Below are 26,637 nucleotides of genomic sequence, written 5' to 3'. Positions count from 1 at the left end.
GGTACTGTCCAAACGTTCATACCCCATCCCTTAAGAAACAATAATTCTATTTTATTTTGAAATATTTTTTCTTCATAAAAGATTCTTGCTGGATTTTCAAACAAAAAGTGTGGTACAGCTGCTTTACAAAATGAACTTACAAGTTGCAGGTTGCAAGAACTGCACCCACTAGCCTATTTATTTGAAATCATTTTGAAGCAACCACTGTAAAATGTCAATATCGTACTTCAGAAAATACTAAAATTTTACAATTAGGCCTATATATTAAATCCTTAAAAAAAGATCAACTTTGACCGATGTTTTAACTACTTCTTTACAAACGTAATCGGACATTTTGACCCCTCCTCCCTAACGAAAGGACTTTCGTTTAGGTCATATAGGTCTCATCGAACTTTTGGGTTGTTCCCTTAAGGTTATGGATTTTCAAGGCTTGATTCCAGAGGGCGTAAGTTAATAATTCTGGAATTTTGACAATTCTAAGATTCTGATGCAGCACGCGCCACAGAAATGTTTTGATGTTTCTACTTTGTTGCAGAAATTATCTGTCAAATTTCAGGAATTTTGAGTTTTTATTTTCAAAATTCCAAACATTTTACAGTCCCTATAGGCCCTAGTGATAAAATGAATAGGCCTACCGTAGATAAAATAAGTACCGGTAAGTAAATAAATAAATAAATAAATAAAACTCCCTAACTTATTTATCTATTTATTTCAGTGTTCTCAATGTTCAATCCCTAATTTGTGAGAATATTGTCAGAATTCTAGAATTTTAGTTGTAGCGTACCCCCCCCCCCCGGCCCCTCGCTAAAAAATAATCGTAAGAGGTGCTCCTACTAAAAAAGGAAGAATCAATGCAAGCAACAAGAAGATGGCGGCGCCCTGTGGAAGAAAAAAGCGTGATGTTGATTGTTAAAAATTTTACGCGACTGTCACCATGTCGTATTTCTCCGCGGTTTCTCCAAGTTCATCAACTTCTGAAGACATTTCAAGGTAGTCCTGTGAATAAGTATCTAAAAGATGCACACTGATATATATTTTTGTTACTATTTATGTCTTGACTTATAAAGCTTAACCATGTCCATGTAAATTGTAACACAAAGGCATAGGGTTTTTTATTTTTACATGTAATTGCTGCCTTCTGGGCGGGTTAGGGTTATATCTGGTTCCATACAGCAATACGCAGTATTGCTGTCTGGTAAGCAGGTACGAATTGAGACGTCGTGAATAGCGACGTCGGAGCCGGTCAAACACAGAGGACTAGCCTACATCCCGTATCCTACTAGTACTATCACTCAAACAAGCAAATCTCTTCACGAATTCACTCACCTTGCGATCCTACATCATCAGTTGAAACAAACATCTAAGTTTCCAAAAACAACTTTGTCATTCCTCAAAACTACAAGTAACTTCATTAATAAAAAATTGAAATCATACTATTACCCGTTATTGAAAATTTTGTTCGATTTATGTGAACCAAAAGAAGCATGCAGTCGAGTTCAGTTTACCAAAATGGTAGCTCCTGCCTCCTGGTCACCTCAGATATGACGTCAGTATCAAGCTGCTTATTAAGCGGTGGATCGGATTGGTTGAAATCAACGCCACGCTTTTTGACCTTACAGGGTCAGAGATATGCATATTCATGTATGAAAACAGCGATGCGGATATAGTATCATCACCGAACTGAGATTTTGCGACATTTTCGATGTTTGTACCGGGAATTTCAGACACGGAGACTCATGGAGATTTGAAAAATTCGTCCAAAGGTAACCAAAGGGTTGGGGATCGCATTTTTAACTATCACTAAATGTTTGAATTGAGGTCGGCTAAAAAGTAGACAGTTTCGGGGACTGTAATTGGTGTAGATGTCACATTTTGAACAGTGAGCGATAAGTGACCAATTTGATGCTCAGCGCAAGTGACTATCTTTACTCAGGGTAGGTTAGGGTAAGGGTTAGGGTTATAACATTGTACTTCCACAAAGCAGCTTTAACATGTAAGGATAAACCCCCTAAAGTAAACTGTAAAGAAACGGCCAAACTATACCTGATACAAGGTATTGGTACATGATTCGGCGGGTATACTTCAGCAATAGCGAATATGTGGTCGTTTTTACTCTTTTCAAAGCGTCACATGTACACCAAATACAGCCCCGAAATGGTCTACTTTTAGCGTGCCTTAACTCCGAAACAGTTTAGTCAAAGTTAAAAAATGCGATCCCCAACCCTTTGCTTACCTTGGACGAATTTGCAGTATTTTCAGCTAGCTTCGTGTTGAAAAATGTCCGGTACTTGCCCGGTACAAACATAGAAATGGCCACATTTGCTTCAGTCCTGGTATGAATATTTCTTCCGTAATCCAATGGTTCCAACGTGGGCATCACGATGATAGTCTCCTACACAACCAGATTGTGTCGGCCTGACGCTTCGTCGATCCTAAAAGTGAGGACAGCGTGAGCTCTTACCGCGTAAAAGTCTGTTCGACAAAGGCAATAAGGATGATTGACAGCGCCGTTCATTGGGCGGAGCCATTATATTACGTCATGACAGCTGACAGGTTGCGCTGTTCTCTGACCTTGACTGTTCGTCACGTAGACATACCGTGACCTGGGTACACGATACAAAGCTGGGGGATGCGACTGCGGCCGCCATTTTGACACGTGGTATCTACTCTTCAGAAAAATTACTTTTGGTGACGTTTTATACAAACAATTTTCGATAACGGATTTCTACTAGGATTTCAATTTTTTATTAATGAAGGTGCATGTAGTTTTGAGGAATAACACGGGATGTTTGAGTTTTATTTCAACTGGTGGTGTAGGAAGGTGAGTGAATTAAGTGAATGAGGCCGGGATTGAGGTTTCGTTGTTTCAACGATCCGATAGTAGGATCTAAACGTAGGCTAAAATGTCTAATGACGCCATGTTTACATGAAAACATTAGCTGTTGCGAGGTCAGTGTCGTTGAATTAGTTACCTAAATTCCTTTCAGGATATTCTGATTTCACTTATTTATGATGTGTACGAAAATTCACCATATAAACTCAAAAGTGTGAATGCAAGCTGTTATTGCTGACAATAGAAACATTGTTGCAAAGTCATTAAAAACAGGTATGTATTACAGACGTACTTTGGCCGAAACGAGATACAGGCCAGTTAGGCAGTCTACGGCCAAACTAGTCTGTATTCGATTCGCACAGCCACAGACTCGCACAGTCGACAGTCATGACAGTTCCAAAAAAATGTTCCTTTTTAAATTTTTTGTATATTTTCAGTATCCAGGTAGATAAACATAATAAAATTTTTATGAATGAAATTCAATTGGTCCCTTCTCACAAAAGGGTCAGTATGCATGTGTGACGGTATTTTTGTAGATGGGAGCTGCCACTTAGGTGTGTGTTCTGATCGCGCTCGAGGGCGAGATGGCCGAGTGGTTAAGGCGGTGCGCTGCAGGCCGGGAGATACTATCGACGAGGGTTTGAGCCTTGGCCTGGGCTTGCCTTAGGTGAAAATTCTCTTCCCTCCCAAAAATTTATATGGTGGGAATCCTTCAATTACGTTCAGTTATTTAATTTCAGAATTTAATTGAAGAATTTCCTCAGATTCGATTCATATTCAGATTGAGTATACTTGAGTATTGGCAAAGTGACTAGGAATGTCCCATATTCAAAATATTTACGGTAGGCAAAATACAATATTTCTCCAACTGACTGACTAATTTTTGACGGCATGTAACTGGAATTTAATATGTTAATTATAAAATGAAATATTTTGCCAAACAACTGGCCCATGTTACTGGCTTTTTTGTGCAGCTTTTTCTTTACATACTTAAAAAAAAATCATATTTCAATTTTCTTGTAGGTTGTAGAACTGTGATGTCAGAGAGCTTTGTCAATACAGATGTGTGGAGACAGAGAAGAAAATTGAATACAAATATGAGTAAGTTGCAGTGCTGAATATGTGTAAAGCACATGTTTGAGAAATTGAGCTAAGGCAACGAAAAAAAAGAAACCCTGTTTTATGGGTGGACGGACCTATCAAGTAGGGTCGGTCGGTCGGCCTTTTTTTTTTATTGAAATGACCCAAAAGTCACCAAAAGTCACCAAGGCCTGCTCATACCTTTGAGCTGCGCTCAATGAACAATATTCGTAACAGCTCCCCATTTCATTCCTGGGTAGAAAGAGGCAAGTAAGGTAAAGCGCCTTGCCCAAGAGCACAACACGATGGCACCACAGGGGCTCGAACTCGCAATCCACTGATTACAAGGCAGAGCCTCTACCGCTGCGCCAATGTGCCCTACTATTGGTCATTTGATCATCTCTGTTCAACAGTGTTTACATAAGGCCAAAAACAAAAGGTTTGTCTCAAAGCTCACGAGAAATTTAAAACAAATGCGAAATGCGATTTTTTTAAAAATTTTTATTCGACTTTTTTCATGGTATTTTGAGAAAAAAGTCTGATTTTCGCCGATTTTTTCTGGAAAATACTAAAAAAAAATTTTTTTCGCATTTCTATTTTGTCAAATCGTGCGATTTTACAAACGCGCGCGTAAGCTTTGAGACAAACCTTTTTTTTGTGTGTGTGTTCACAAGGAAATTATACAGTGCAGTTTCCACTAAGTTGTACTGTCAAATTGAAAGCATTAAACCTATGTGCACATACATTTATAAAAAAGGCATGGGAGCCAAAGGAAGCATTTTTGACAATTGAGTTACAATACATTACCTTTAATACAAGCATTACTAAGACTATCATAATTAATTATACTGAAAACACTGTAGGGCTAGGGGAGTGTTCAGAAATACTTTGGTGGGGGGCTGGTAAAAGGAGGGGGCCAAAAAGTTTTGGATCTTAAAAGAGGGGGACCAAAAGTTTTAGGTGGTAGGAAAGGGGGGGCCAAAAACGTTTTCCTCGTCGCGCGCATTCAGACTCTTTATATCACTTTTAAAATGGACAAGTTTTGGTTTTCAGTGCTTAGTGTACACATATCTATTAATTAATATAACATTAAAGACGATCAGCAACGTGCAACATCTGGGTTGGTCTAAGAAATACTGGCACTTTTTATCATAGAATTTTATATCTCTTCAAAGTAGGCTACAAATATGATTATGTACCAATCTGATCAAAATGCAACTAATCAAGAAAATATTGATACGTAAACTGCACACTTCAGTTTATACTATTTATCATTGCACAATTATTTTGTACAAATAGGCCCATGGGTAGATTTACCATACGGCAGAGTGGGCACAGACCCAGGTACCACGGTCTTTGGGGCCAAAACTGATACCTGTGTACATTTGCGTGACCAAATTAATCTCATATTTGACCATTTTAGCTTTTTGCATATTAAATTTGTTCCAATTTTAACAATATTTGACCATTCAAGCCTCAATATGGCCAACTTTTTTTGCGCGGTTCCCGCGCATTTGTACTATCATAATAGCCACGGATCCAAATTATGCTGATGTGCCAAATAAATCCTCTATTTCATTTATCCCTGTAAAATCAGATAAACACCCTGATTTGGGACAAATCTAAATTAAGTATAAAATGAAAATTCCCTTGTGCTTGTATTTCATGCGCAATTGTCCCACCGAGAATGTTTCAAATATTTGCCTCCCTCAATGACATGTGCCGCAGATACCACACCACTGGAAACAACACTATTAAGTAATAAGTATGTTTGTTATACGATAAGGGGGGGGGTCAAAAACGTTTTGTCTGTCAAAAGAGGGGGTCAAAAAGTTTAGCGGTCCATCGAGGGGGGGTCAAAAAAGTATTTAGCGAAAAACTTGAGGAAGACCCGCCCCCCCTACCAAAGTATTAATGAATACTCCCTAGGATAAAAGTTGGTTCTAAATTTATGAAGTTTTGTGATGTGTATTTTCTTACGCATTCTATCTGTTTTTTTACTCCATATTTTTCCCTTTAGGCGACGAAAAAAGAATTTACTATTTTTCATGTTTCTCTTTCAGATGAACTGAGCATTCAATTAGACAGAGATTTCTATGATGAGAAGAGGCCTGTCGCTTCTGTAGAGCTACACAAGGTAAATACAGGGATTGAGTTTTTAGACACACAAGTGCGATTGCCCACCTTAAATCACACATCTGAGTGTGATTTAAAGCACACCTCAATTCCTAAACTTCTTACCGAGTCCAATTTAACAGCACATCTGACAGCGCGCCTTAATATTTCCAGAAGTGCTATTTGTAGCACATCTGGTATTTTCAAAACTCAACCACTGTAAACATAATTATGTTCAGTTGATTCAGCTTCAGCAGAATTTCATGATGCAAAAAGTTTAATATAAATCTACTAACTAAGGAGTTTAGAATGTAGAATGTGCTTTTCTCATGTATGCTCATCATCTGCAAGCGTGCACTGTCCATTCCTGTTTAATTCCTTGGCACTTGCATAATAAAGTAAACTTAGTATTTACTGTTATAAAGAAGTGAAAAAAAGGGAAGCACAAGAGCAGATCCAAGAAGGAGAGCCTGGTGGTCTGGGCCTTCCTGTCCCCCTAGACTCATTAGACTAACAGTTACTCTAATAATTGGGCGAGCAACAAAAGTGAGCCACAAATTGTTTTTTGAGTGGCTCCTCCTTTTCAAAAAATATAGAACTTATAGTCAGTTTATCATTAAAATGGTACAGCGTGTCCCAAAAGTAACTTAACATTGTGAATTGGCCATATCTCAAACATTTCCTACTTCATACCAAAATGGAGAACATATTCACATAGATTGATCTTTTAGAATTATTCTGATACCAAAAACATCATTATATTGATGACCCCTGGACCTTACTGTGCGACTGTGCATATGTGTGTATCAAACCCACAAAAGCAAGCTCATATGTTCTTTGTTCAAGCACATGAATGATGTGCTTCCCTGAACAATAGAGTTGGTTCACTCACTGCACACGCTAAATTTAGATATGAACATTCATGGATTACATGGCCTGACGTAAGCGTGACTGATTATAATTAGGATAATTGACAAATTTAAACTTTACTTTAAAACAGTTGAAGTGAAGATGAATTTCCTATAGATCAACGGATTCAGATTGTATGGTTCTTTGCCGAGACGAAGTTGAACAAACTCACTCAAGCAAAGTTGAAGGAACATTTTAATGTAAATTATGCACTCAGCGAAATACAACACAGCAACTAGTGCAGAAATTCCTATCAACTGGATCTTTTCATAATCTACCTCGAGCAGGACGTGGAAGAACAGAAAGATCGGCTACAAACATCGATGTCATACGAAGAGCGGTGGCGAAAAGCCCAAGACGGTCAGTACGTCGACTTTCAATGGAGAACAACGTACCGCGTACAACTGTTCATTGAATCCTCAGAAAAGATCTTACGCAGTTTCCATATAAAATCCAGATAAAACGGAAAATGAAGATTACACATTGAAAACAAACAAATAATCAAACAAACACAGCAAAATTAAACAAAACAGATTTTAAAACGGTATCACGTTATATCGTGTTATCACGTCTCAAATGACAAGACTTATTTTGCGTTTATAAAAGTGGGTTTTACGGTACGGTAAATATCCGTTAATTTCATGCCAAAGGGTCATGACCACATAGGGCTAGGCATGTTTGGTATCATAATATTTTTAAAAGAATTATTTACATAATGTGCAATTTTGTAACAACATTATTTGTTTGTTTGTTTGTTTTCAACACAAGTTATGGCAAATTCACAATGTTAAGTTACTTTTGGGACACCCGGTATATAGTTGAGGTTACTCCAAGTTAATTGTCTGAATTGTTGTATGTTTTCATTTGTTCCCAGTTCATAGATAATATGGCAGATTCTGATGATGTAGAAATAGCACAAGGTTATCTTTATTGGTAAGTTACATGTATTTAAGATTTCAATCCAATATGAAGACATGCTAATGGATGCATGCAAGGTGTTTCAAAATGATTATTAGCCAGAATTATTAGTGGAAATAAGATACAAGAATAAGATAGTTACTTAAGGTGGTACTGCACCCTTGATAAATTTGTGACTATTTTTGCATTTTTCTCAAAAATAAGAACACACAGGTAGCAAAAAAGTTATGTGTATTATAGGGCAAGGAATCCAGTTACTACACTGGAATTTCAGTGACTCAAGACAAGCGGTACATTATTTGTGATAAGAAAAGAGGTACTGCTAGAATGTACCTCATTTCTTAACATATATAATGAACCACTTGTCTTGAATCACTGAAATTTCAGTGAAGTAATTGGATTCCTATACTTAACTTTTGTTACCAGTGTGTAGTTATTTTTGAGAAAAATGCAAAATTAATCACTGAAATTTTTCAGGGGTGTAGTACCACCTATAAAACAAAGTGAGGAAAAGATTAAATGTTTAAGGGTATACGAGGTATTGTTGGTGAAGCAGCCAAAAAAAATTGATTTTCATTATCTGAATCAATATATTATTGAAAAATAACACTTTGGTGTTTTGCAAAAGTTCATTCTACAAATCATATACTTTGGAACCTTGCTTAATTTATTGTTGTTAATAAGTTATGTACGTTTTACAAAAAGTGTTGTTGTTTCAGCCCTCTTTACAACATAACTCAAGAACCACAGGTCCTACAAAAGTATATCTGTGATATTTGAATTCTTCTACACACTCGCTATGAATTGAGCAATGCAAATTTTGCTTAAGCTCACTACCATTCGCAAGATGCTGTGAACTAATTTGTTTTGCAGTTTTGACCAACAATACATCATATACCCGTAAGTCAAGTCCATTTTCCTTAGATCACCATGCTTACAAATTAGCATGTTGCTTAAAGGTCCGTAACCCGATCAACAGCATCATCCCCGATTTTTCTCATTGTTGATGAGTTTTGATATCATAAAATGAATCGTATTTCTAACATTACCATCCTGCAATTTGACGATTCAAATCGATGTATTTCCGAAGAAATCTTGAAAAACCCACCTTGTTACAAGCTACCAGTTGGTCGCATTTTACACGACACGGGAGTTTTGGGTAGTCATAGAATGAAATCGGAATAGATTCGGAAGACTTCACCCCAGTACCAATTGTCTGCAAAATACATCAAATAGGCCCCTAATGTCAAACTATAGATGGCGCTATAATGATATAAAACAAAAAACAAAAATAAAGAAATACATAAGAGGCGAAATATAACCTATATTGGAAACATGACCTATATTGTCAAGCATGATACAAGGAATATGAAAAATATTATGAGAGCACCTCCCCCCATTAAAAAATTAGTTAAAAAATAAAACAAAGAAAAATCATAAATATGTGAAAATGTGCATGATATAGCTAAAAATAAAGAAATAATTAAGCGACGTAAATACAGCATGGGCTATCTTGTCAAGAATGATAATGAGCGCAGTGATATGTAATGTTTTTTAAGATTACTCAGTATATAGAGGGTATAAAAGTGTAAAGGGGCGAGCCGGTTTTCAGTGCCAAGGCGAACGCTTCCTGTTTCCACCGGGACATGCACTCGGCCGTTGTTTCGGGATGCCTGACCAGAATGCAATTCACGCGTACCAGTGTATTGGCTTGCTAATATGCTAATTATTCACATTTATGCTGAAATTGTTCCCGTTTTCTCACATAGATGGATAAAGGGGACAATATTTGACATTGTATGTAAGTTTGAAGAGAATCCATATCCTAAACCGATAGGGTTACCCCCCTTTAAGGAGCTTCAAAATGGCCAGCATAGCAAAGAATAAGATGAGGCCTAAGCACTACATTGGCTAGATCCAGAACTGGTGATACTTTTGTATGAACCAAAGCAACCTTTCACTAAATATCATGTTTTCTTGTGTAATGTTTGCAGTCATAGGCATTCTGTGATGGCACCTCATCTTAAAGATTCCACCCGGCACTGTTGGATAAGAGGATGTATGGATTATAATAGGGAAGACGTAGCACTGACTACACTTAAGGAAAGGGTAAGTATATTATATCCATGGTTACCAAACATGGCATTTAGTATATTTTGAATAAATATGTTTGTTGATGGTGACAAGCACAAGGAATTTTGAGCAATTTGGGGTATTTGCTCTGTGGTTCAGGCTATTTTCCTGCTTGAATCTTGAATCTTGAATTGTATACTCCAGAAGAAGCTGAAAACTTGTCCAAGGAGTTGTGCTGTGCTGATGTGCTAATTGTGCTCGAAAAAAAATATACATTGAAGGGGTGCAAGTAAAAAACACTGCTCCTTAGAATTTGTGATGAATTGAAGTTGGCTGCAGATCCCTTAGGACTGGGAGTGCCAAACTCTGGAAAGTGTGAAGTGAAGGAGCTATCACCAGAGATGTAGGAAGCCTATTCCAAATAGGTATGATCGCACAAAGTAGGAGAATCTGTAGGAGTTAACCCTGGCCTGGATGTTTTGGTAGCAACAGATGTTGGAGACTCTTCCCGGTCGGCTGGATGGAATAACACAACTCGGAAAGGGGATGTTAACAAGTCCATATTTTAAAACATAGAACATTGTTGAAGCAGCCTACGAGTAGATAGAGAATCCCACTGAAGATCCTGGAGCATCTCAGTAACACTGGTTGTCCTTTCGTAGTTGTTAGTGACAAACCGAGCTGCCTGACGCTGCACAGATTCTAAGGAATTCACTTGACCACTAGAATATGGGTTCCAAGCTGCTGTGAATACTCCAACTTTGGGCGCACTAGGGCATGGTATGCACGCCCTTAACTTCCCTGGGGCAGGCAGATAAATTTCGGCTGAGGACGCCTAGAGGGCTACGAGCTCTGGATGTTATACTCTGCACATGGTCTTTCCAGTCTAGGTGTTTGTTGATGGTGACTCCCAGGTACTTATGTTTGGAAGATTCAGTGATGTTTTGACCGTCCACATTGTAGATGTGCTTCAGCGGTTTGGTTTTGCATGTAATTTGAAGGAACTCACATTTTGATGCACTAAAACACATTTGCCACTGATCGGCCCAATTGAAGACTTTTTGAAGGTCATTTTGGAGCTTAATTTGGTCTTCGGCGTTGTTTATTTCCCTATATAAAATGCTATCATCCGCAAACAGTCGGAGAGTGGAACTCACGCCGGACACAATATCATCATTAATATAAAGTAGGAAAAGGGTTGGCCCTAAGACCGAGCCCTGTGGTACGCCTGATGTAACTGGTGTCCACTTGGAGTGTGTGCCGTTGACTGCTACACATTGCTCCTGTCCGGATAAGAATTCCTGAATCCACTGTAGGGTCTTCCCTTTGATGCCATAGTATTCAAGTTTGATGGACAGTCTATGATGAGGAACTTTATCGAACGCTTTGCTAAAATCTAGTAGCAAAACGTCTGTCTGGCCACCTCGATTCAGCACCTCGGCCCAGTCATGAGTAGCTTGTAAGAGTTGAGTCTTGCAAGACATCTTTTCCCGAAAACCATGCTGTTGGTCTATTATGATTTTGTTACCTGCTAGGTGTTTTGCAGTGTGAGACAAGATGATATGCTCCATGATTTTTGAGCAGATACAGGTTAGACTTACCGGGCGGTAATTCTCCGGTGAAGATTTAGTGTCTTTCTTATAAATACCGGTGACCAACACTTTCTTCCAGTCTGATGGCAATGTGCTGGAGCTATAAGATTGTTGTAGGATGAAGTGAAGTAAGGGCTCATATTGAAATTCCCTTACACAGGAAGGTGTGCGCCATCCTGCAGCTTTCCTGTGCTAGCCGCCTTTTGTTAAAATCCTGGGCAGGGTGTATCACTGATGCATATAATCCATCCGTTTTATGACCGAGCTTTTCTGAGGCTCGTGCTTAGCGAGGGAATCCTGCCTTCTTTCTGTGTGAAAGCGTGGTAGGGTATTTCAATATGAGCCCTAAAGGACCTAGGTCAGTAGCATAGTCATGCAGGAATTTGGAAGATATGTTATCTGGTCCACTAGCCTTGTTACATTTAAGATCTTGCAGTTGCTTTATGACTCCATTGAGGTCAATTACCAAATCAGGGATGTTTTGATAAGGTGATGACCCTTTTGACGGTACAATCCTGATTGAAGCACAAATGTTCACACACACAAAGCCAGATAATCAGATATACACAGGTACAGAGTGCAAGGCCATCATAACTGAAGTGGAATGTAATAGATGCCATTTGCTATATTTCAATAAATTATGTACTTTTGATTAATCACCTTGGTCTGGGGCAGGCATTTTATAAATAAATTTAGAAGAGCAGCAACGACACCACTTGCATTACATTCCCGATTTTTAGGAAAAAAGAAGCGGGCATTTTTATTTTAGAGCTGTTTTGATATAACTGGTCTTTACATGTAGTTATATGGAGAGAGTGCCCATTGAAGGCACTATAACCAAATGAAGAATACCAACTACAATTCTTACCAGAACACAAACAGAACCATGTGCTTTCAAATATAATTATACAATTCAACACAAAATACATTCTGAAACCTTCCATTTCAAATAACGACCTTCAACTATGTAAACAACAGAGTTTAAATATCATACACAGATTTGAATTAATCCCCTTCACATTTTAATTAATCCCCTTCATTCAAATTAATTGATAATGGAATAAAAAAAGAAATAGTTTGCAAAAAGTATTCAATTGAGATTTCCCCAGGAGCTGTATTTGTTGCATCTTTTAACAAGTTTGTAAATAAAGACGAATTTCATAGTTCTAGTCCAATAAAACAGCACTTACTGTGGACGTTTCGAAATCTGTCAGATTTCTTTATCAACACTGATGTTGTTGTGACGACCTTCTGTGTACAACTCGTTGTTGCTTAGCAACTTGGTTGCCAGTTGGTTTCTTCAGGAGATCGTCAAATATGTGAGTTAGGTTGTATTGCCCCTCGTCTCTGTTCATGGTGGTGCCCTGTTGTCTGATTTTCACTGCCTCTTTGATCCATTGTTTTTATCTGTCTGCCTCTTTGCGTAAAATCTTAGCCTCCTCCCAGTCAATGATGTGGTCTTTCTCGAGAACATGATCCGTGATGGCCGAGTTGTACACAGAAGGTCGTCACAACAACATCAGTGTTGATAAAGAAACCTGACAGATTTCGAAACGTCCACAGTAAGTGCTGTTTTATTGGACTAGAACTATGAAATTTGTCTTTATTTTCAATAACAGTCCTGAAGAACATGTTCAGTAACAAGTTTGTATTTTGTTCTTGACAGACTCACTATGGAATATTTCTGGATAGCTATACATTTAGCTTGTTTATAGATTCTTATCTCAAGAAAAATAACTTCAAAGGTAAGATGGTCTCTTATTATGTACCATTTATAATATCATAATGATATTTATCTCTTTTTTATCACTTTGCCGAGTTTTCTGAAACATGATTAAAGAGAGCTATGGAAATGTTTTGATGAACAGATGTGATGTGTGTAAGATTGCAGACAAAATTTCAAAAATTCAGCTTTCATAAGGCATTTGTTTTCAGATCTCACACCACCAAATCAGAGTCCCATAGAGATATGTGCTAAATTTGCCTTGAGAAAACGTCATTTTTTCTTCACAGGAGCGACTCAGTTTTAAGCGACAGCTATGATGGTTGAAATCAGCCCTTGCCTGATCCCTCTGGCTGGGAAAAAATATAGGTTGACCGTCATTATTTTTTACGACTGGCCCTCAAAGTCTACGATGTCTGGGAATTTCCTATTTTTCAGGCAAAACCATGCCGGTGTTTCTGTAAAGAAAAGGCTGCTTAAAATCATTAAAAGTTATTTGATTTCTCCCATCTGTGGTACACTTGCAGGAATTAATATTACTAATCATGACCAATCCAAATTTGGCTAAAATTATGCAAATTTCTGCTCATTTTAATGCTTAAATTAGGGATGACCAATGAACCATCAACTTGATTAGAACACTCCCATAAACATGCAGGGAGCTCAACTGTGCACTGCTTGCACAGACATTTCTAAATTGATCTCATTCTTTTAATTTTCAATATTTTTCTGTAAAATTGGGGAAGTTACTGCCAATTATATTTTGTAACTATCTTGCAAATTACAGCAACGTAAGTTATTTCGTTTTTCTGTAAGTGCGAGTCAAAATTGGTCCATCGCCACAGTGCGCTTAATTGCCAGTGGCTGAGTTCAGCACTGCTCAAGAATGGCACAAAATATTCATGTCAATAATTTCAGGTGAAAAATGTGGCCTACTGAGCTGAAATTTGGCAGAGTTGCCAGTAATACCTCTGTCATACCCTCTGTAGAAAGGTTAAAATATTGAACAAGTAGATCTTGAGTTACAAATTAAATCACCAGCTTCCCTTTGGAATTTCCATACTCCTTTCGAATCATGCTAAGAAGACACCTTTCTGAACATAAATGTGAAGTTTCGTGCTCATTTGATGTATTTTTCACCTGATTTCAACTCTAAACGTTTTGTTATATTTAGGCCCATACCATCTACAACCTGCTGCTGGCTATACCTTGTTTAGGACTTTCACCTGAATGTGCAACCATAACTGTTTCAAAATAGCCCGCGATAGTCATGCAGGTAACTCCGAGGTCAAGCATTGAATTGGTTTGAACAAAGATACTCATAATGTATTGAGTATCTTTGGTTTGAATGAGGAATACACAGGAACCAGCGCCTTGTTAGAAGTCACACATGAGCATGATGAGTAAAGTGGATAATCTCTATTGTTGTGAATGAGTCAATGACCTTCAAAACTTAAGATTTTGTTTACATACACCTACTAATTGGTCATATTAAACCCAATAACATTGAAATTCTTGGTTGTGAAAAAAGTTCACCTTCTTAGTGCAATTTTGATTTTGTGCCATATCGGCTATCTTGGATGATTTTTGGCAAATGTCCTCTAAATGCGTGATTTCAATGCCTCGGTTTGAAAAAATAAGTTATGCCAGTGACTAGTTAAGTGCCATTTCATAAGAAACCCTTTGATACTTTCACAATATGCTTGTTTCATGTTTGCAAATATGTTAAAATAAAGAAATATATAAAGGTAAATATATGCTTATGCCAATTTTGCTCCCAATTGCTATTTTTGGACCTTGTATTTTATTTTGTTCCAATGACCAGTCAGAATGGGAAACTTTGATAATTCATAATTCGAAAAGTTTTTGACCGATTTTGACCATTTAACCACCAAAATACTTCTGTTGATGAGTTCTACCCAGAAAACAATATTTTGTAGCAATAGGGTTAACATGAAATGTTGATGGTTATCCCTACTTAAATTCACAATCAATGGGTTTTTCTGAGAAGTGAAATTCAAGGGCGCACAACCATATATACTATTTGGTGGTGTGAAATCTGTTAGTAAAAGTTGATAACCAAGGTATCTTGACTAATTTGGACCTGCTGAATCCAAAAAAGGTGGCGAGCAATCATTATTTTGAGTCTATGACCTTCAAACTGACCCCACAAATGACCCCATAGGGTTATACAGGGGTCAAAAATGTTGCTCATTAGCATATCAAATTGCCCGTCTGGTCACATACTCAAAATAACACTTGTTTACCACTTTCATTGAATTCAGCAGGTCCAAATTGATTGCTAGGTTATCAACTTTTACTCAACAATTTTATCCAAGCACAAATTTGAGATTTTCCTACATACACACCCCCACACACTGTGTAACCACCGCCAAACATACACAGTGATACACCACTTGGAATTATCAAACTGTGGACACACACATTGGGCTATTCCAGTTTAAATCCACCCACCCCTATAGAAGACATGACCTTAATCTTCCACACAGGGAGTGTGAATTTCAAATGGAATTTCCTGAATGAGTGACACCATTTGATATCTACACTCCCTGTAGATAAATGGGTGTTGGGGTGTATGGATTTCAAGTGGAAGAGCCCATTAAAGATTAAGTTTTCACTTTCAAAGTGTGCAGACTACACCACAAACTGCTGTTGTTCTTTATGTGTTTATGATCTAGTAATAGTGTCCAGGAACCATGGACCTCTGCTGTACCTGTGCATCTGCTATTACATAGAGATTTCTCATGTGCTGCGTTTTTTTTGTACATGTGTTTAAAAACACATTGAATGTTTCCAACTCACAAGGTATAAATTATGCCAAGTAAAAATTTGTCAGAATTGTAAAATGCTGAATAACTGAATTTCTCTTGTTTCTCTCAATATATTAGGTGCTGCCATGGTTGCCGTAGAAATGATGAATCAAGAAGTCCTAGATGAGACAGAACCACTCTTGCAGCTGTTAGCCCTTTATGCATGTCACATGTATATGACAAAAGAACAACCAGCTCAGGTGAATATATCTTGAAGTTGTGGGATGTTGGTTGTTCCACATAAAGTAAAATGTTAGCTGATAAACTTTTTAAGGTGGTACAATGTCTAGCAATGCTAACTCTTTCTCTGTCATCATCAAAATTGATGTTTTGCTTGTCTCTTCATATGTTTCTTTCTGCGATTGTTGACAACACTTTTCAGTATGAATGCGAAGTTTGTAAAGGATTTTGGGGCATAAATTCCAGGAGGACTGACTGCTAATTGATTTTCTCATGTCCCTCAATCAACTTGAATTTCTCATATTATCTGTGTTTAGGAAGAAAGTTGGAATGTTGGTATGACTCTGGCAGATGCAAGCAGAGGCAAGCAGAGGTCAGGCAACCTTACTTGGAAGAAGCTACCATGTCCTTGGCTATGCAATGGCAGGAAACTTGAGCAAGACTCTCAGAATACTCCAGTCTGTGGAAAGTGAAGGAGATGAAGCCCAACCTTACATTGTACAAGAAGCTGTAAGTGTTCCATCAAGTGAGAGATTTACAATAGTTTAAGGGGGTACTACACCCCTGGCCAATTTTGTGCCTATTTTTGCATTTTTCTCCAAAATTATAGCGCATTGGTGACAAGTAAGATATAGGGGTATATTATAGGGGCAAGAACTACAACTACTGCACTGAAAATTCAGCAACTCAAGGCAAGTAGTTATTGATTTATTGATCAAATATTGGTTTTCCTCATATTTGACTGCAACTCCACAACTGTTGTCTGTGCTGAAATAAAATTTCCAGTGCAGTAGTTGTAGTCATGCATGTCACCAATGTGCTGAAAAATGCAAAAATAGGCACACAATTGGCTAGGGGTGTAGTACCCCCTTAAGTGTGTTCAAATTAACATCAGTATAATCTATATCTCGGTATCTGATTTACCTGCAGCACAGTCCATTGACAACAAGGTAGATTGATTTGCCAGTTAAAGGTGTGTTTCTTTGTTGATTCTTGTTCTATGGGTGGTAAAAGTGAGATTCCTAGGGTGTAAAATTGTCACCCTTGGGCAATTCAAGATAGCCAAGTTTTAAAGATAATTGAGCAATTTTGAATTTTTACTCCTGTATAAACTTTGACATTGGAAATCTTAATTGCCAAGGAGTGAAATTCAACACCCCTACAATCTCATTTTGTATCACCTATTGGTGAAGAAAAAAACATCTAACCTGATGAAACAATAGTTTACAGCCGGACAAACATGCCCCTTTTGATGTGACAGGCCATAGTTGATGATAATTTGAAGTATTTATTAACCAAGTGTTAATTTTGATTATGCATTTAATACATGTTTTTGTTATCTTTAATAATACATGCAGGTGGATAAGTTAAAGAACCTTGTGGACAACCAAGCTGAGAAAGATGAGCATTTAATAAGTCAGATTCAGGTAATATTATGCAAGATATTTTGATTTTTTTTTTCAATTTTGCTTTAAAAGGATGTTGTAGCATAGTAAGTCAGCCTCAGTATACAGCTCAATTCAGTGTTGCAGAATATTCCAAATTGGATTGTTGATATTAATGTCTACATTAATGTTACCACACAAGACTTTGTTAGTGAAGACCTATATTATAATGTCTATGAATTATGTTCACTACTAGTAAACTTAGAAGCAGCGCTCTCAAATCCTTTGTAAATTTTTTTGCCTACAACCAATGTGGTTATAGAGGAAAATAGTAAGATTTGAAAGCAATGTAAAATTGAATACCTGAGTGGAAGAAGAGCCCAACTCCAATTTTGTACAAAAATGAGTTTGACCCAGCATTTTATTGCCAGCAGACTGTTCTTCCTTGTGTGTGAAAAATGAGCCAAAATTCACTCTCTATAAATAGCCTTCCACGTACACTTAATCATGGTTTTCATGGAAGAAAGGCCCAACTCCACAGAGTTGGGCCCTTCTTCCACAAATATTGGGTTAAAGAGGAATTTTGTATTCATCCATTCACTACAATAAACTCTCTTGATAACATATTACATGCTTCTACTTGGACAATTAATGGATAATTATCAAATTTCTGTAGCTATTTATGACACATCTGCTTACGGAACTGGCACTTGCAGTATATTAGTGGAAGAAGGGCCCAACTCCAGCTCGTATTAAGACCTGTACCGTTGCCATGGAAACATCATATATAATTTTGAATGTATGTAATATTGTATATTCATGTAATAAAGGTCACCTGAAGATGAAAACATTCTGTCTATAAAACTTTTCCAAATATTAAGTTTTTTCTTAATATCTCATAACAGTTTTCATGGAGTTGGGCCCTTCTTCCACTCAGGTATTCAATTGTTTGTTTACCAAATTACTAAATAAACTGAGCTCAAAAAGAAACTTATAATTATTTACAACTTGTAAATCACAAGGTCATATTTTAAAGAGTGTCAATCAAAATGAACCAAAATTACACACAGGATTACTTTAATACTCTACTCAAAACACATGTCAGTAACCAAGCAGTTGTCCAACTGACACAACAGCAAAATGCACTGTCATGGGACAGCTTCCTGGACTTCCTCCACTTTCACAGCCCAACATTTGGCACCCAGCACAAAAAATCTGTGAGAATGCACACAAGATCCTTGCACAGATGATAAAACGGTGCTGCTTTCTGCTTTTCATACGCTTTTTTCATGAAACAGGGCTGGGCTGTGAATGTAGTCCAGGAAGCTGTTCCATGTCAGTGCATTTTGCTGTTGTGTCAGTTGGATAACTGCTTGGTTACTGACATGTGTTAAGAGTAGAGTATTGAAGCAAACCTGTGTGTAATTTTGGTTCAATTTGATGGACAGGATTTCAAGATATGACCTTGTGAGAAATTATAAGTTTCTTTTTGAGCTCAGTTTATATAACATCCCATTGCCTTACAATTGAAAACTGGTAGCACCCTTTAAACTTTATTCTAGGGATAACATTTTGCATTATTTATTTATTATTATGAGTTTGATAGTGTGCTGAATATAGATTTGTCCCTTGTTAAATTCATGTTACATGGCTTTTCTTGGAATTAATGAACAGTGGATCAGATATTAGTTAGTTAACAGTGCAGTGCCATGAAAGCTGACCCTGTTCTTTAAGTCAATAGAGTTTATCGTAACACACCCGGGGGCACTGGTCATTGACAAGGGGGTATCATGTGTGACCACAAAGTCTCCATAAGCACCCTAAACAAGTATTTAGGAGGTCTGAAAATGCACCCCTAAACATGTATGCCAAGTGTAATATCATATCCTAAATAAGTATTGACATTATTTTTACCCCCATTTCAAGCAAGTAAATCAGTCATTTTTTGACTCTATAAATCAATACTGAGAAAACACAAATTCAAAAGTTCATAACTTTTAACCTTTTTCCACGCTACATTTGTCTCAAAGGACCCTAAACACTGATTTATTGTACAAGGTATACCCTTTTTTTCAAATTTCCTTGTTTTAGATACCCTATTCACGATACGTAAGTACAATTCCTGATCATGAAAAAAGACCCCTTTTACGTTAATCTTTGGCCTCGCATGATACCCCCTGGTCAATGACCAGTAGCCCTCCTGGGGTAACACAAATTTAAGAAAGAGATAAATAAATATTTGGTACTCTGTCCAACTCCTAACGATATGTTGCAGTGGCGTAGTGTGGGTCATCCGATTGGGGGGGCACCAACCATGATTGGGGGCACCAGGTCTGATGGGGGCACAAGCCGCTTTTTTGGCAATTTTCATATGGGATTTTCTAAATTTTGCAGTCAATTGGGGGGGCACATGCCCCTATGACGCTACGCCACTGATATGTTGCACAGTAGATGGATGTTAAATTTATTTAATTCATTTTATTTTTTTATATTTGAATAGGAAACAATTGAGAAGCTAGAATCTGAAGGCAAAATCTCCAGTGAGTCACTAGACAGCCTGCTCCCAACCCAGCTGTTAAATCACATCACGCAATATGAAAACAACTACACTACAGGCTATGCCCAGAAATTACAAGAATGGCATCAGGAATACTTGGATGGTGTGCAAAAAATGCAGCAACTTGAAAAGGAGCAGGAAATAGCTCAAAAATTGACACGGTTAGATGAGTTACGGATGGAGGTGGAGGGGTTGGAATATGCGAAAGAAAAAATTGCAGAGGAGAAAGAGAAACAAAAGAAAGCAGAGGAAGAGAAACATGAACAGAATTTACAAACTGCAACTTAGATTTGTTTTATATACTTCACTCTAGAAGTAGGACCAGTTTAAATGTTAAATTTGTCAAAAACAATCAGGAGTGGATCTGAGAATTCAGAGAAGAATGTGAATCAGAGATGTCAATAAAGCCGACGGTGCCCTTTGTCTATATTTTGGTTCGCCTCAAGTTTGTCAGTGACGTCAATGCTTTTTCGCAGTTGCACCACAAGCATGTTAACAAACTGCCCTTGTAAACATATGGCACATGTACGTTCTGTGCGATTAACTTCATGTGGATGATTTGATACTGTGACCAGCTAAATCACCTACGTCATTACCAATCTTGGTGTGAACCAAAGTATACACACTGGGATTAGACAGTGACACACATGTTCCTGCAGCATGTGTAGCAACTCTTGACAGATCCTGATTGAGTGCTGCAGTTCTGGGACTGATTTGCATCAATGGCCTGAGACCAAGACATTTGATGAGGATGGAGATGTCTGAATATAAATGCATCTTTATTTAGTGAAATTGAAGCTTGTGAATTTGATCAAAATAAAAATTACAGGAATAGAGAAGGAGAATCGCTGTTATCTTTATTTAGGTATGAGAATTGGGGATGTTCATGTTTTGCTCAGAGTGCATCCAGAACTAATCGGTGCTTGTGTGCAACTATTGCATAACCATGACATGCATGTTGGTAGTGTCATATGAGTTATATGATAAATGATTTGATGCACACTTGATATTTATCATATGATTTGAAGCACACTTGATCTTGTTTGTTTCCAACTGTCGGCAAGGACCTAAGGGCTCATATTGAAATTCCCTTACACAGGAAGGTGTGCGCCATCCTGCAGCTTTCCTGTGCTAGCCTTCTTTTGCTAAAATCCTGGGCAGGGTGTATCACTGATGCATATAATCCATCCGTTTTATGACCGAGCTTTCCTGAGGCGCGCCCTTGGCGAGGGGAATCCTGCCTTCTTTCTGTGTGAAAACGTGGTATAGAGTATTTCAATATGAGCCCTAAATACCCACAATTATACAGCGCCAATATACAGGGTGGTATAGGCAGTTCGGCTTCTCCATTTCTGTGATCTGAACAGAAAAAAGATTTTGATCCGTTTCACAGAAGTTATAAATGATATCATGTATATACATGTAAGTGGGCTGACTAAGAATCTGTTGTGTACTACATGTAAAGAGAATGACAGAGTTACGCATGAACCCAAGATACTAGGCATTAAACTGACCCTGTACTGCATGTTATAGTTTATATATCTACCTCCAGTCAGTGGCACTAGACAGGCTGTATATAAGTGGGCTGAATTAGAATCTGTTGTGTGTTACATGTAAAGAGAATGACAGAGTTACACATGAACCCAAGATACTAGGCATTAAACTGACCCCGTACTGCATGTTATAGTTTATATATCTACCTCCAGGCTTAGTGTATAAGTGGGCTGAATTAGAATCTGTTGTGTGTTACATGTAAAGAGAATGACAGAGTTACACATGAACCCAAGATACTAGGCATTAAACTGACCCTGTACTGCATGTTATAGTTTATATATCTACCTCCAGTCAGTGGCACTAGCTTGTGTGCTGCCTTGGCTTATCATTGTTTCTTGTGTGTACATATATGCACCACTTTGATCGTACACATAAAAGTATGTACATACTCCAAGTAATGCTAAGCTAATGCAAAGTACGCTGAAAGCTAGTGCCGCTGACTGGAGGTAGATATGTAGACTGTAGCTAAAGATTGCATCAAAGTTAAGGAATCAGGCTCTCTAATACAGGCTGTATCAAAGTGAAGTGAAGTTTTCAGTTACAATAAAGAGGTATGGCACTAAAACTTGGTACCAGGGTAGTACACATGAAATGCAACAAAGCTTTGGTTGCATTTGGCAAATTTTCATTTGCATAATTAGAGCCCTATTCTGTCGGTCGGACATCCGGTCTATCTCTAGTCTCGGGCCCAAACTGCATGTGGCTCAAGGTTTGTTGTGAACAACAGAAACCGGCTGTGAAGGAGGCTACATAGCGATGTTGCTGGAGTGACATTCAATTTCGGAAAAAACGACACTTGACCATGGAATTTAATTTTAAGTTTGTCAGTATATAAACGGTAAATCAAGTAAGTTTCTTTCACTCTGAAGACTTAGAAACGGTTGTTTGATTCCACTGACTATTTGCGATCGAAATTTACATAACACCAATGACAGAAATCATCAACAAAAATCGAATCAGGAACTTGTTTTCACTCGAACATCATCAACCGGAAGTGACGTGACACGGACCGACAGAATAGTTTGATCAGCTCGTAATTGGCGGGCCTTAATAACATTGAAGATATTTTATTTTGAGAATACAATTGTGACATCTCACAACAATTATCACAAATTATTAATTCAAGTCCTATACTTTTGTCTTCTTTCTTTAACAAGCAAAATATAAACCAGATAGGTCAACCTTGAACTCTTAATGTGGGTCTACTCTTTGGCATAGTGGTAAATGCTTAACAATTCCCGCCGATTACGAGCTGATCAAACTATAATAAACTTTTCTATTCTAATTAGTTACCCTAATTAATTATGAAAATTGAAATTTGCCAAACACATCCGTGATTTTATTGCATCTTGTGTGTACTACCCATGTGCCATTCCTCAATAACATAGATCTTTTGATTAAATCTGAAAACTTTACAATGCATAATTCTTCAATATATAATGAAAACAATTACCTGGCAATGTCTTCTTGGTTTGGTGCCATTTTGACAGGCCATATATTGAGAACCGAATGCACGATTAAAACAAAGTTTCCAGTTTTATAATCGACAACGCAAGATCTATGTTTCAATGAAAAGAAAATCTATTTTTTTGCCTTAATCAATAGGGCTATTTGGGGTAATTTTGAGCCATGGTACCCTCTGTAATATATGGCCTGTGACTCTGGTTAACAGTATCACCTGGGATCAAGTTAAAGTGGAGTGCAAAATTTGCACTTCTAATGGGTCTCACACAGTTGTGTGTTAGTAGCAATGATGTAATTATCTGCAAAATATTTAGTGTAAACAACAGGTTTATTTGGATTTTATGGCTAAAGACCAAGTTTATCATTGGTGCCATTTGTATCCAAACTTAAGTCTATAGTCTGTCTCATCTCAAGGGTTGCAGTGGCAGATTCTATCGCGCACACGTAGAAGGGCGATTTGTCTGCACGTTGCAATGCAACCGTGTAAACACACTGGTTCAAATCTGCCATTGCAAAATCCAACATAGGGTTACTCTCAACTTGAGATGAATACACTATAGACGAGGGCAAGGCTGGTATAAATAATGACCTTTGGGCCTGGGCACCATGGGTACGGGCGGGTACCAGAAAGCCCATTCAAATATCCCAGCTTTAGTAAACTTCAAAGATGGATTTGGTATCATGTGTATTACTAGAGCACTGCAATGTCGATCTGTAAAACAGGAAACCAAAAGTTCTACCATAAGATTGGAGTGTTGTTTTCGGCAGAGCATCTTCACCTCACACATAGTTGACTCTGTCACATACATTGCAGCTTGTGCAAGTAGTTAAGGGTAATGCAGTATCCTTTGCACCCAATTAATGTGTCCGAGCCAGTAAAAACAAATAGGTGAGGCGTAGCCATACCCATTATTGAAATGTTTTTATTGCTGAGATATAGTCTGGTACCAAGTTTGGCTTTGATCCATTGAATCTAAACAATAATATTAAAATTGGGGGACAAACATGTTACACACATTGAATTGAAAAAGGGCTACATATGCACCTGCTTGCCAAATTGGGAAAATGTGATCTTGAAAATTGTGCTATGTAAAGGGACTGCTGGTTAATGAAATATAAATAATAAACCTGAATGGAACAAATGCTAGTTGTGTTTATTGCGTTTGCATTACAGGACACAATAAATAATATACAAATTATGCAACATTATTTTATTATAATACTTTATTGCAAATACCTGCAGTTTGCATTTAAGGGCTGGGGTATGAACGTTTGGACAGTATTTATTTTGGGACATTAGAGCACATCAGATATATCGAATTGCATTCTGAATACGAAGAATGTCATTCTGATATCAAATAATTTGGATTTTTTGAAATTCGCAATTTGATACACATTTTATGGCAAATCATTAAAATTGATATTTTTGATATTTAACAGTACTTGAAGTAAACTTTATAAATCTGATGATTTATACTTAAAGTGTATGTAGGTGGGATGAAAAGCCGACGATCAATTGAAAATTTTGACCTTTCAGTATTGAAGATATGGATTTTTTTTCCCAAAACACCAAAAAAATTAGGTCTTTTTGGGAAAAAATCCATATCTTCAATATGAAAGGCCAAAATTTTCAATTGACCGTCGACTTTTCCTCCTGCTACATACACTTTAAGAATATATCATTAGATTTATATAATTACCGAGGACTGTTATATTTCAAAAATTTGAAAAATATCAATTTTTATAATTTGTCATAAAATTTGTATTATATTGTGATTTAAAAAAATGAAAAATTTTGATATCAGAAAGACATGCTTCAGTATTCAGAATGCAATCGATAGGTCTGAGGTGCTCTCATGTCCCACAAAAATACTGTCAAACGCAATAAACGCTCATTTTGGATCCCTTAAGAAGTGACACATTTACATATTTAGTATATCTAGTACATGGTGTATTTCGTCATAATTTCTCCATAGTGACAAATAATGAATTTGATCAAAATTATGACACATTTACATATCTAGTACATTTCATCATAATTTCTACATAGTGACAAATATCAGATTACTGTATACCATTCCTGTATAAACCTGGCACACTTCACCAAATGCAGGAAATGGCAGCTTTGCACTGTAAAAGTTTGATCAAACCACACTCTACAGTCAAAATGCCAAAGGAAGTTTCTGGTGTCCATCAAAATCCAGTTTTCAATCTCACTATATGAGCCATTCTCAGAGCTTTATTTTGCTGAAAACCCCATCATAACTAGACTTATGGTTCCAGAGATATGGTCATTTTAGTGTTGCTCAGAACAATAAAATACAAAGGAAGTTGAATACTATTATTGATTATATCTCAAAATCAATATTCCCGACATCCGACTCATTTTGCTTGATTGGATCACATATTCCACTTGGGTTTTTCAGTATGCACAAATTGTCACTATTTACAAAAGCTAAACATTTCCCAAAGTCATAGACAATTGTTCTTTTCAATTATTTACCTCAGCTAAAATTGAATCTTGCTTTTGGCCAAGAGAAACGCTTCACAAGTTGGGTTACCATAATAGGATGAAACAGTTGAGTTGGTTGCACAGGATTTTGTTAGGGCTCATATTGAAATTCCCTTACACAGGAAGTACTGCAGCTTTCCTGTGCTAGCCTTTTGTTAAAATCATGGGCAGGGTGTATCACTGATGCATATAATCCATCTGTTTTATGACCGAGCTTTCCTGAGCGTTTATTGCTTTTCGACAGTATTTTTTGTGGGATATGAGAGCACCTCAGACCTCTATCGAATTGCATTCTGAATACGAAGCATGTCTTTCTGATATCAAATAATTTTCATTTTTTGAAAATCATAATATAATACAAATTTTATGACAAATTATAAAAATTTGATATTTTTCAAATTTTTGATATATAACAGTCCTCAAGTAAATTATATAAATCTAATGATATATTTTAAAGTGTATGTAGCAGGGAGGAAAAGCCGACGGTCAATTGAAATTTTTACCTTTCATATTGAAGATATGGATTTTTTCCCAAAAAGACCTAATTTTTTTTTGGTGTTTTGGGAAAAAAATTCATATCTTCTATACTGAAAGGTCAAAATTTTCAATTGATCGTCGACTTTTCATCCCACCTACATACACTTTAAGTATAAATCATCAGATTTATAAAGTTTACTTCAAGTACTGTTAAATATCAAAAATATCAATTTTAATGATTTGCCATAAAATGTGTATTAAATTGCGAATTTCAAAAATCAAAATTATTTGATATCAGAATGACATTCTTCGATTCAGAATGCAATTCGATATGTCTGATGTGCTCTAATGTCCCAAAATAAATACTGTCCAAACGCTCATACCCCAGCCCTTAATGAATAGTGCTATTTTAGACATGATTTTGCACTTCATTT

The 26,637-nt window shown here is 37.1% G+C and overlaps 1 protein-coding gene across 1 annotated transcript; it reads left to right on the top strand.

Moving 5' to 3' along the window:
- The first annotated feature begins 869 nt into the window (after nucleotides 1–869).
- LOC140158673 (small ribosomal subunit protein mS27-like) lies at nucleotides 870–24,361 on the top strand. Its single transcript, XM_072181850.1, is given in 11 exon segments — nucleotides 870–990; nucleotides 3,857–3,934; nucleotides 5,977–6,050; nucleotides 7,812–7,870; nucleotides 9,850–9,964; nucleotides 13,187–13,265; nucleotides 16,153–16,274; nucleotides 16,572–16,634; nucleotides 16,636–16,764; nucleotides 17,613–17,681; nucleotides 20,140–24,361. Coding segments are annotated over 11 exon segments (1,224 nt in total). The 5' UTR covers nucleotides 870–899; the 3' UTR covers nucleotides 20,485–24,361.
- Nucleotides 24,362–26,637: the final 2,276 nt, after the last annotated feature.

This window comes from Amphiura filiformis, chromosome 8, assembly GCF_039555335.1.
Source record: "Amphiura filiformis chromosome 8, Afil_fr2py, whole genome shotgun sequence".
NCBI classification, from domain to species: domain Eukaryota; kingdom Metazoa; phylum Echinodermata; class Ophiuroidea; order Amphilepidida; family Amphiuridae; genus Amphiura; species Amphiura filiformis.
Note: the sequence above shows the minus strand (reverse complement) of the source record. Positions and strands in the feature narration are given on the sequence as shown.